Genomic DNA, 11,162 nt, shown 5'->3' on the forward strand with positions numbered 1-11,162 from the left:
ACCTGGCATGGAGTATTGTCTGTTCTCTGTAAATATCGTATCGTACTACGTTTTCAACGGTTTGAGACCAAGCGAGCACCCTTGACCGGACTCGCACACCTCTCCCTTTCTCCCTCTTCCTCTTCCTCCTCACCTCGCCCGTCTCCTCGCTCACGCTACTTCCGCTATGACTGGACCTGCAAACGGCGTCGAATCACCCTCCTTCACGGTCGCCAGCGTCATCGCCGCCGCCCAATCCGCGGATCTGCCGCCTCCCACCGTCGCGACCCTCGTCGACAAACTTTCGTTCCCCGTTTCCCGCCTCCCGTTCTGTGTTCAGTCAAAGTTCTCGAGGACTATGTTCACACTCTATGACGAAGAGCTCGTTGACGCTGCACACGACGACTCGTATATGGACGCCCGATTCTCTGGCATCATCTCCCTTCCTTCGCTCGGATCCACCCTATCACAGGCGGGCAGCGAAGCTCTCGTCTCGCTCTTAGGCGAGTCCAAGGACCGCCTCCTCGCAGATCTCAGCGAACACGAGCGCGCTGCCGCAGACGAGGCGCTCCACGCGTTCTTCTCGTCGGAACCGGAGCAAACCGCGATTCTCACGGTTCTCGAGAAGTTGAGGGACGTCTTGAGGGTGTTCAATCCTACTCTGGCCCAGCGATCATGGCGCAGTGCCACATTCGTCGAGGACCGACGGTTCGATGTGATCTCATTCACGTACGACGCCTCGAAGGGAGACCAAGTCCGTCCGCCACGATTTGCGGACATGTGGCTCTCGCACGGTGTGAAGGTGGACAAGATCTTTGCCGCACTCTCGAAACTCTCGCAGGATGTCGGCGACGCAGGCGTGTGCGAATTTCGCGACATGGATCGCGAGACGGCGTGGGTCTTGAGGCAGCTCAACGACACTGTGCGTCCCTACCTTCATACTAAGGATCTACGCAACTGACAGCGCTTGCCTGGCAGCTCACGATGACGTTCCCTTTCGCGGAATATGCCGTCGTACTGCTGTTGGACGGGATGCAATTCGTCCCAGTCGTGGTCGCCTTTCCCGAACCCGACACCCCAATTCCAGAAATCATACTCGACCTTGTCCCGGAGCAGCGGGCGCGCTGTTCCATCTCGCTCGATTCCTTCGATCTCGACTTGCACGATGCTGCAAGGCTCATCATGAAGGACTCGCCTGCGTTCAAGACGAGGATGGCGCCACTCAACAAGCCTGTTCTCATTTGTGGCAGACCCCTACCATTCACGTGCGGACCCGAGCAGCAGGACTTGCTTCGGATCCTCGCCCTCTCAACGCTTGCCGAGCACAGGACTATCGGCGCACAGGTCGAGAAGGAGCTCGTGCGACTGATACACCATGGTTCTTCCGTCATGACTTCGCACATCTCGTGCAGCCCGCCTCCGGGCCTCAGACGAGCGGTCGAGCACGACGAGCGATCTCTTCCCGACAAGACGAACGAGGATCCATCTGGTCGCCCTTCGATATCATCGTCAAATCTTGCGAAGGAAAACAAGAACGTGGACGCGCCGCCTGGACGTCCCCGTTACCGCCTCGTAACCTTCGATGAGCTTGAGAAGGTCAGCCGTCGTTCCGCTCTCGTCGCTCGTACGAAACGCTGACAGAGCTCATTCGCACGCGCAGGGCTGCGCGTTCACCGCAGCCTTCGTTGGCGAAGGCGGAAGACTCGTCGGCTTCCACAGCTTCCCTCCCTCCGCCCCTCTCCCTTTTCCGCTCGCCAAGAATCCGTCTCTTCCGCCCACTCCGCCTCTTACGCCTCCTCCGACGCTTTGTAACAACTTTGCAAGCGAACCCGCGTCCCGCTCCGCCAGCCAGCGCGAACCCATTCTCCTCCTCTCCAACGCTCGCTTCGGCAGCGGCAATCAAGGCCATGTCTACCGCGCTCACTGCTCCGACTCGCCCATCCCACTCCTCGCCAAATACTCGTACAGCGCGGGAGCCTCGAAGCGACTGCAAGCCGAAGCGGCTTTCTACCGCGAGAATCGAGGCAAGCTCGAGGAGGATGAGCTCACGCCGAGGTTCGTCGGCAGCTGGGAAACGAGCGGTGCCAACAGCCCGATGGAGCTGGGGACGCCGACTACGATGATTCTCGTCGAAGAATGGGGCGAAGCGCTCAAGTCCTGGCGAGACTTGAAGGGCGCAGACGCAAGGTGAGTCGGCGCCCCGTCCTTTCAGACGCACGTAAAACACTGACCTCTTGACAACGCAACGTGTGCAGACGACACCTGCAGAACCTCGTTCTGCGCTTCCACTCCAACAACTTCCGGCACAACTCGCTCAATCCTCGCAATGTCGTCTGGAAACCCGCAGCCGGCCCTTCATCCATGCGACTCATCGACTTTGCCCGAAGTGACACGCACAACTGCGCAGACTTGGCGGACTGTCTGGAGCTCCAGGTTCTGTGGGTCGAACTGAAGTGCCCGATGTTTCAAGAGGATGTGCGCAACTTTGTCGAGAAGGGGAGGGTGGAGCAGATCATGAAAGAGGAGCTCAGTCGCGTCGCGCAAGTACAGCACGAGCTGGAGGAGCAGGCGAGGCGGGAAAACGGGTTGAGCTGGACTGTCATTGCAGGGGAGGCGCTTGCAGCTGCGGAGCCTTTGACCGAATAGCACAGCTTCTTCTTGAGATATGCATTGATTGTTATCCCTCGCCATCCGGATTATGACTTGTTGAAAGGCTGTCGAGGAAATGAGAGCGGAGAGACGGGGAACGGGAAAAGGCGTCTCGAAGCCCCGACTTGCGCGCCCCGACCGCCTGCATATTGCCTGAGCAGTCACATAGATACCGCAGAAGGTGCAAGAAAGACAAAGCGAATGTACGCCTTCGAGGGTAGTGAGCGGTGAGTCGCGAGAGCGCAAGGAAGGTCCCGCCGTGTCACCCGAATGCCCCGAATCCACCGCCTGCTGATTCAGTCGACCCTCTAGATCTGTTCTGGCGATGGAAAAACCTCCGGAACGTAGCCGTCGTGTCTTCGCACAGCAAGTCTGGGTGCAGGTTCGGTAGTCTGCCGCAAACGGAAGCGCCCGCGCCCTGTCCGACTTCCACAGGCCTCCGTAGCTGTTTTCGTCGCCTTACAGGTCCCGATTGTGGCCACGCCTGAGTTGCACGAGGTCGACATCGCTCGAGGGTGTTGAGGGTTGGACAAGCGGGGGAAGGCGTTGGACACGTCGAGGGCGAGGCTCAGGGCCAGATGAGAAGTGTTCTGCATAGCGTAGCAGCCTTCAGCACGCCTCACAGCCGGTTGAGGGTGCGTGGCGTGAGCCAACCTCGCTCCTCGTCTCTCTCTCTCCTCCTGTTCACCCGCCCTTTCTGGATTCTGCTGAAACTGGTTGCTGGAGGGTTGCAGAACTGGTCAACCTCGACTGTCAGGCTCTCGTCGATCCCGGCGCCTTTGTCGCGCTTCTCACGCCCTCCTCCTCCTACCTCAACTCGCTTCGCTTCCCCTCTCCCCTCGTTCCTGAACGGTGTGCCAGGATGGCAGACGACGCAGCGCAGTCCCCTCATTCCCGTCTCTCCATCGACAAGCTTATCGCCGATGCTGCAGAGCAAGGTCTTCCCCCGCCTACCGTCGAAACCCTCATCCGGTCCCTCTCCTGTCCGCGCGTCCCGCTTAAGGGTTCAGGCTCCCTGGGCGACATGATGGTGACCGGAGAAGTATCCGATGATCGAGCCCTCTTCGATACCACCTGTCTCGTCCACCTCCCTTCGCTCGGACCACTTCTTTCGCGAGTCGGTCTCGACTACATGCTCGCAAAACTTACGCTTCCTCGCGAGACCAGGCTGCGGGACCTTCACGAAGGGATGCGTCGACATCTGGACTGGCATCTCAAGGACCTGCACGATACGAACCATGAGATCATACCCGACACTTTGGCTCGTTTCGTCGAGGATGCGAGATGGCTATGGCTCGAGCTGCGCGCGCCAGAAGTTGATGGACGACGGTCGTCCTTCCAGACATCGCATGACGATTTTGCGGCGTGCTCCGCCTGGCATCACGGTCAAGCGAGGAGCAAGTCGACCCTCGTCACGACTCCGGAGGGCTACGCTTGCGACCAGGCCATCTCAGAGCTTGAGAGGTTCCGTACCGCGGTCGTGCCATTGAGTCACCTGTCAAGGCTCCAGGCAGGCGATGCGGGTTCCGTGCTGATGGAGGTCCGTCGATCACACGAACTTGTCGCGCAGCCTTTGACTGACTTGCCTGACTACCTACAGCTTCTCGACGCCTCTCCGAAGCCCCTCCAGACCGTCCATCTCCTCCTCGGCGAGACCGACCTCATGCCACTCTTCCTTCTTCCGACCACCGCACCGGACGCAGCCCTCTACAACCTCCTTGGTGGCTGCCCGACACCGAGATCTCCACACGCTCACACTACGCTCTCGCACCTCGGCCTCTCCCTTGACGGGTTCAACAAGGCAGTCAAGTTATGCCCGCCTCAGCCGAATGCGCCCACCCAGCCGTCGCTTCCGAGCCGCCCCTCTGCTCTGCTGCTCTTCGGCGATCGCGTGCCGTACCATGCGAGCATGGTATCGCACGGTACAAGCCTCATCCACCTCGCTTTCTCACTTAAGACTTCCGCGTTGATCGCAAAGGCGGAACAGCAGATTCGGGGGGACTTGCTCAAGCAGCTGCGCAAGCTCAAGTACTCACCGGCAAGACGCTATAAAAGCGTAAAGCAGACGAGCTCGATGCCGTCGGCTGGCTCTACGGCGTCGAAGGAATACCGGCTCGTGACGTTTGCCGAGCTGCAGGAGGTGCGCCTTCGCGTTCACTACGAACGACGAACATGTCGCTGACCAGCTCATCCTGCAGAACGAGCCGATCGACGTCGCTTTCGTCACCACTGACCAGCAGCTGGTCACGCTCCACCGGCTTCAACCCTACTCGATGCCCTCTCCTGCAACCGACCCTTCTTCCAGCCTGCCAACTCCGCCCGAGTCTCCTCTTCTCGGCCGTCAAGCGAAAATTACGAAGTTGGCAGCCCCCAAAAAGGTGCTTCTCGTCTCGAGCAGACGCAGGGATAGCGGTTGGCAAGGCGACGTCTTCCGAGCCTACTGCGCCAACTCGCCTTTCTCGCTCGTCGTACACTACACGCGCTTCCACGAGCGTCGCTATACATGGCAGAAGCCTCACAAGCTCACGGACGAGATCGACTTTTACCGCAAGTACGGGGACCGGCTCGCGGAGGAGAAGATCGCGCCGCGGTTCGTCAGCGGATGGACGACTGGACCGACTGACAGTCCGCACATGTTTGGATCGCCGTCGGCGGTCATGATTTTGGAGGATTGCGGTCAAGTGCTCGACATCAAGAGGAAGTGGAGAGACGTTGACTTGGACATGGAAGGGCGGCGAGTCCCCTTTTTTGTCTCGCCAATGCGTCATCTCACAGGCAGATCTGACTCGCGACCGCCCGCAGATTCGCCGTCTACGACCTCGCTCGACGTCTTCACGGCAAATTCGGACTCGAACACGGCGACCTCTCGCCGCTCAATTTTCTCTGGTACCCTTCGCTCGGCTACTCCTCTCTCCGACTCATCAACTGGACAAGCTTCAGAGTCCACGAGGGGAAATGCACCAGGAGCGCGAAGACAGCGAAAGAGCGCATGGCGAACGAAGAAGAGCGCCGGCTGCGCGAAACGAAGCGGGTTGAGCGCGGGGACAGCGATGAGGAGAGTGAAGAGGAGGAGCATGGATGCTCCGAGCTGGATCGGCTGTGGCGCAAGCTGGGCCTGGCGGACGGAGTGTCGGCGGAGAAGAAGGAAAAGTGAGGATTGCGTGTAGTCTTGCGCGGCTGAGCAACGTAGTGGGATCTCTCAAGCCTTGTGCAGAGCTGCGTGTCCTCCCTTTGTCCGGCTTGGTGCACGAAACCGCTGCGGATGCCGCCAGGGGAGAGCGCGTAGGCGGAAGTTGTCCATGAGGCCGCGGCAAGCGACAGTCGGAAGCAGGAGGCAGCATACCCGTTCGTCTCTATTCTCGTAGCCCTCTGTCCACCCCGAATCGTGCCGCCTTGTGCGTTGCAGCCCGTGTTCGAAGCAAGAGGTGCTGAAGTTGGCGAGTCGGAGCGAGAGCAGCGAAGACGGAGCGGGGCGGGCTGGTGACAAGCCAGAGCGCTAGCATGAGCTCCACTGATCTGTAAGCAGCAGTCTCAGCAACCCTTGCACGCAGCGGTGAGCTGTTGCTGTCCAACCGCGTCCAACCCTCTCCTCGTCCCGGTTGGCGCTCCTCAGCCTGAACCACTTCGGCTCACTCAGCTTTACAAGCTTGTACGAGGCTCCACTGAGCCCGCAAGCTATCCGAGTACACCCGCCATGGCTTCCCAAGACCCCCTCATCGTCCTCCGTCGCGCTCTCACCTCGAACCAACCGATCTCACTCCTCTCGTCCTCCGGCACCGAAGTCTTCGACCTAAAGTCCGCCGAATCCATCTCACTCGGCTCCGTCGTCCTGCCCAAGAACACTCCCACGCGCTTCCTGGTCGACGCAAATGCAGACCCCACCAACCCCGCCGCGCCGACATTCGACCTCCAGTCGCTGCTGTTCGGCTACAATGAGCGCGAGGCGAATCCCGGATTGTACATGCGGAAGACGACCGAGGCGGGTGTGGGCGCCATCCCGATCACAGAGCGTAGGGTCGTGTTGGACTACTTGAGCGGGAATGGGCCGGAAGAGGGACCTGAAGGACGAGTTAGGCCTTCGCCTGCGTCGGCAAAGAGGGAGGCGGAGGACGAGGTGGCGGGCGCGAGTGCGGGCGCGGCGCCTGGAACGGCGGGGGGGGCGCCGCCTATGAAGAAGCAGCGGTATGTGCCGGACAAGGACGACCAGGAGAAGGTCAAGAAGATGGCGGCCATCGTGGAGGGTGCACCGTACGGGTTTGTGGTCGGGCCGGGCGAGAAGAAGTACGAAAAGACGGGCGCGGTGTACCACAACCGCGAAACGGTCCTGCGAGGGGAGCGCATCAACGTGCGTTTAGCTTCCGCTCTTTCTCGCATGTGCTTCTCAATTGACTTGAGAACTTGCGCAGAACTTCGAATCGGTCCTCTCGCTCGTCGCGCCTCGACTGAAACAAATGCGCGACGACCAGCAGCGGAAACAGCCGTCTGCGCAATCCGCCACGCCCTCCGCTCCCGCCGCACGACCGCAAAAGAAGAAGCAGCTCAACCCAATCATCATGATCTCGCCATCCTCGACTGCGCTCATCACCATGCACAACGTCAAGCAGTTCCTCGAAGAGGCGCGGTATGTTGCCGCGCGATCCGATCTGCTCCTTATTTGACTGACTCGCGTTCTGCGCCGCGCAGCTTCATTCCATCCGAAGAGGCCCGCCGCCTCGCCTCGGGCGGCAACGTCTCAGGCTACATCGCCGAAGACGTCGTGCAAGTGAACCACGCCCGCGCATCCGCCTCGTCCTCCTCCTCCGCGGCTGCCGCCAACACCGCCGCGACACGACACGCGCGGTACTTTGTCGTCGACTCGGTCGAGGCGCTGAGCAAGTTTGGTGGAGCGGGAAAGCTGGATGAGGCTTGGTGAGTTGTTGAGTTTCGCTTCCCGACGCGACGGGACTGACGCAGCCTGTTGGCCTTGCGCAGGGACCGAGTAGTGTGCGTCATGACGACTGGGCAGGAGTGGCAGTTCAAGCCTTACAAGTGGAAGGAGCCGAAGGAGCTGTTCCACCACGGTGCGTCTCCTTGCCTACCCATCTCTTGACTCTTGACTCAAGCTGACCGTCAACCATTCGCAGTCAAGGGCATGTACCCTCAATGGACGACCGACCCTGTGAATGCCAAGGTCAGGAGCTGGAACGTCTCCGAGCTGCGAGTGCGTCTGCTTTCCTCCTCCCCGTCGCGCTCGAACTGACGCGGCTTCGCGCAGATCGATCCTCACAAGCGCCACATCGACAAGAGCGTCGTTGCCGACTTCTGGCGCAGTCTCGAGACGTGGATCCAGGCGAACAAGCCTTGGTTGTCGTTCTGAGCGAGATCGCGTGCAATGGATGATCGCGCTCAGGTCTCTCTCTCGTCCTCCCTCGTCCCGCTCGTCTCCTGCGCCTGTGTGACGCTGTCAAGGGTTCCCTACTGCTTCTATTCCCCCCCCCCAGACAACGATAAACGAGGATCGCTCACGTCGAAGCGCGGTTCCTCCTCGTCGTCGTCGAAGGTTGTCCTCAAGCCCTTCCCACCCGCTCGAGCTGTCCAGTGCGCTCAAAGGCAGCTGAGAAGAGTCGCTGGCGCCTATGCCGGCCACACCATTACGCCTCGTCACGCCTTCACCCCGAACCTCCTCCTCATCGCCCATCTACCCTCCCTCGTTCCTCACCGCCTCACCGCCGCATTCGCCGACGTATGCAGCCTTTGGAGGAGTCAACGAGCCTCTCTTACCGCGCTCGCACTCCCCTGGATCGGGAGGAAGTCGACCTAGCACCCCTTCGCGACGGACCTCCTCTCCCGCTCCTCTCTCGCCCTCGTCACCCTCTTCTTCACCTTTCGGCCCGTTCTCAGCTCGAGCACCGCCAAAAGCTGCGCGGCTTGGATCGTCGGGACGGAAATGGGTTGCGGTGGGAGCGCTTGTCCTTATGGTGGTGGTTGCGAGTTGGGGAGCTTCGAACCCTTCTTCTGCGGCGGGTGATGCGGAAGTCGCGGCTGAGAAGGAGAGTTGGTACAGCGGATTTGGAGATGTCACGAACTGGGCGTGGAGAGCGGGAAAGGCGGATGTTGAGGCTGTAGAGGAGGGGTCGGCGCGGGAAGAGGTCGGCGCGAGCGAGGGAGACGTGCGATTACCGCTCACAGACGGAGGCGACGGTGATGAGGAGAAGCTAGAAGCGGTGTTCACGGACCAGGCGCCGGAAGATGCGCCTGCGGAGGGAGACTTGCGGGTTGAGGAGGCTGCGCAGGCGAGCGAAGCGGCGCCGGTCGCCGAGGAGGAGCTCTCGTCCGTTTCGCCAGCGGAGCCCGTACTCAACGTCCACCCTGTCCCTCGACCACTTCCGCAAGACCCGGAAGTCTCGCGCTCGATGCGCTTCCTCTCGTTCGAGAACCACTCGGGCTTCCACAACCGTGCGTCCCTGCCTTCTCTCGTTCGACCAGAACTAACGAGTCTGATCTGTCACGCAGAACGCAAGTCGCTCGTCAACGCCCTCGCGCTCGCCCAGCTCCTCAACCGCACGCTCCTCCTCCCTCCCGCCCGACTAGGCGCCGCGATCCCCTGGGAACCCGATCCGAAAGTTCGCGTCGCCGTCTCGGAGGAATGCAAGGCGGGCGTGACGACTCGCCCGTTCGCGAGCAGTCCGAACTCAGGCAAGATTTCGACAGGCGAGGAGTGCGATGATCCGGCTCATTGTGCGTCTCGTTCGCTTGTCTCTCGTGACGTATGCTGATGAACGATGGCGTGCAGGGACCTACGTCGGCTGGGACTACCTTGTCACGCCTTCTCTCCTCGCAAACCGCTCCCTCGTCGACCGATGGAACGCCTCGCACTCGCTGTTCACCCTCCCCACCTCTCTCGGCGGCCTCGACCTCTCTCCCTCCGAAATCCAGCGCTTCCCCGACCCCACTCGCCGCTCGTACCAAATCCTCGACTCCCCCTCAACACCGCTAGACAAAGGACTCTTCACCTCCCGCCTCGAGTTGTCCGACTTGCGCGCCTCCCCCGCTCGATTACTCCAATTCGGGAGCTTGTTTAGCGGCGCGAGGTTGAAGTTTGTGCAGGAGGAGAATAGGAGAGTGGTACAGGATGTTGCGGACTTGGTGGTGTTGCAGAATGATGGGCTTGATGGGATCAGCGGGAAGGTCAGGGAGTTGTTGGGGACGTACGTTGCAGCGCACGCGCGAGTGGGAGATGGGAACTTTAAGGTGCGTCCCTTTTTCTCTTCCTTTTCGACGAGGCTGACGAACAGAGGTTTGCACAGCGCGACGCGATCAAGAACATGCAACGCGTCTTCCGCAAACTCGTCCACGACGTATTCGGGCTCAAGAACGCGCAGATCGACGTCTTGCTTGCTGAGGCGGCGGCATCAGCGGGGCATGCGAGTCAGGCGAAGGGGAAGGGCGGGGCGAAGGTCGCGCGGGCGTTTGGGCAGGAGGAGCGGGATAGGCAGGAATGGGACGACAAGGACGATGAGGAGGAGCTTGCGATCAATGAGGACGAGTCTCTCGAGATGCCTTCGTCCGTCTTCCGGCGCACGACCGCCCTCTCCCGCCGTGCAGTCCACACCGCCCCACCCTCCCGCGCTCTCTCTCCGCCCCTCACCTGCCGTTCACCGCTGCACGACCCCCTCCTCGCGCCGCACCTCGCACCCCTCAACACACCCCTCTACATCGCGACCGACTCTCGCTCTCCCGCGACCGACGCAGCTCTCCGTCCTTTCATGCGATGGTTCCCCTGCGTCTTCTTTCTGAGTGACTTTGTCGAGTTGGTGGAGGAGTTGGGGGAGTTGGTGAGCGCTAAGAACGGAGAGGGAGGAGGAGGGAAGTGGGTGAGCGAGTGGGATGGACAGCCTCTGGCGCGGTACCTCTTTCCTTTTCTCGAAGCCGAGGTCCGCTTCCTCCCCTCTCAGCCTCTCCTACGGTTCACAAACTGACAAGACCGTGGTTGGGACAGATCGCGGCGCGAGCGACGGAGGTTGTGGGTACCCCGACTTCGACATTCAGCGGGTACACGGTGGGCACGTTGCACGGGAGTTATGTCGAGCAGGGGATGGCTGCTACGTGGGAGTGAGCAGTGTCCTCGCGCGGTACATTTGCTTCTGCTGCCCCTCGCGCAAGAGGCGAGCTGACCTCGTCTTGCCCTCGACAGCCAGTCTCGGCAATCTCGGAACTCGCCGTGAGTGCTCTTTCACTCGCTGCTGCGCTCTCGGCATCGTCTCAAGAAGACCTACCTCATCGAACGCGACCCCTTCGAGCTGACGAGCTTATCGCCTCGTACCCCGTTCCGCAGCTTAACGAGCATGTCGTCGCTTGCGTCCGTCGCCGTCGCCGTCGCCGTCGCCGTCGTTTCGCCACGCTTTCAAGTGTGCTTTGTACAACTTTCGCATGTTTTATTCGTTCCGCCGCGTCGCTCTTTGCACACATCTCGCATCTCGCATCGTTTCTGCGCGTCGTCGCGTTGCATCGCAGACTGGATCTGCCTGCCCGCCCGACCCGTCGACGCCACTTCA

At 60.8% G+C, this 11,162-nt stretch overlaps 4 protein-coding genes across 4 annotated transcripts; all 4 read left to right on the forward strand.

The window, feature by feature from the left end:
• Positions 1-166: 166 nt before the first annotated feature.
• Positions 167-2,625, forward strand: RHTO_06418 (uncharacterized protein; the record flags this gene model as incomplete). The annotated part of the gene is made up of 4 exons (XM_016420079.1): positions 167-901; positions 958-1,575; positions 1,640-2,166; positions 2,235-2,625. 4 exons carry the CDS (start codon positions 167-169, stop codon positions 2,623-2,625), a joined length of 2,271 nt encoding a protein of 756 aa, XP_016269494.1.
• Positions 2,626-3,490: 865 nt separating this feature from the next.
• RHTO_06419 (uncharacterized protein) lies at positions 3,491-5,782 on the forward strand (the record flags this gene model as incomplete). The annotated part of the gene is made up of 4 exons (XM_016420080.1): positions 3,491-4,168; positions 4,229-4,768; positions 4,827-5,329; positions 5,431-5,782. The coding sequence occupies 4 exons, from the start codon at positions 3,491-3,493 to the stop codon at positions 5,780-5,782; spliced, it is 2,073 nt and encodes a 690-aa protein (XP_016269495.1).
• Positions 5,783-6,322: 540 nt separating this feature from the next.
• RHTO_06420 (RNA polymerase II accessory factor, Cdc73 family protein) lies at positions 6,323-7,984 on the forward strand (the record flags this gene model as incomplete). The annotated part of the gene is made up of 6 exons (XM_016420081.1): positions 6,323-6,973; positions 7,035-7,249; positions 7,312-7,536; positions 7,600-7,688; positions 7,752-7,828; positions 7,883-7,984. 6 exons carry the CDS (start codon positions 6,323-6,325, stop codon positions 7,982-7,984), a joined length of 1,359 nt encoding a protein of 452 aa, XP_016269496.1.
• Positions 7,985-8,243: 259 nt separating this feature from the next.
• RHTO_06421 (GDP-fucose protein O-fucosyltransferase family protein) lies at positions 8,244-10,723 on the forward strand (the record flags this gene model as incomplete). Its single annotated transcript, XM_016420082.1, has 5 exons — positions 8,244-9,063; positions 9,121-9,345; positions 9,401-9,858; positions 9,915-10,541; positions 10,607-10,723. The coding sequence occupies 5 exons, from the start codon at positions 8,244-8,246 to the stop codon at positions 10,721-10,723; spliced, it is 2,247 nt and encodes a 748-aa protein (XP_016269497.1).
• Positions 10,724-11,162: the final 439 nt, after the last annotated feature.

Source organism: Rhodotorula toruloides (assembly GCF_000320785.1).
Source record: "Rhodotorula toruloides NP11 unplaced genomic scaffold Scaffold40, whole genome shotgun sequence".
In the NCBI taxonomy this organism is placed as follows: domain Eukaryota; kingdom Fungi; phylum Basidiomycota; class Microbotryomycetes; order Sporidiobolales; family Sporidiobolaceae; genus Rhodotorula; species Rhodotorula toruloides.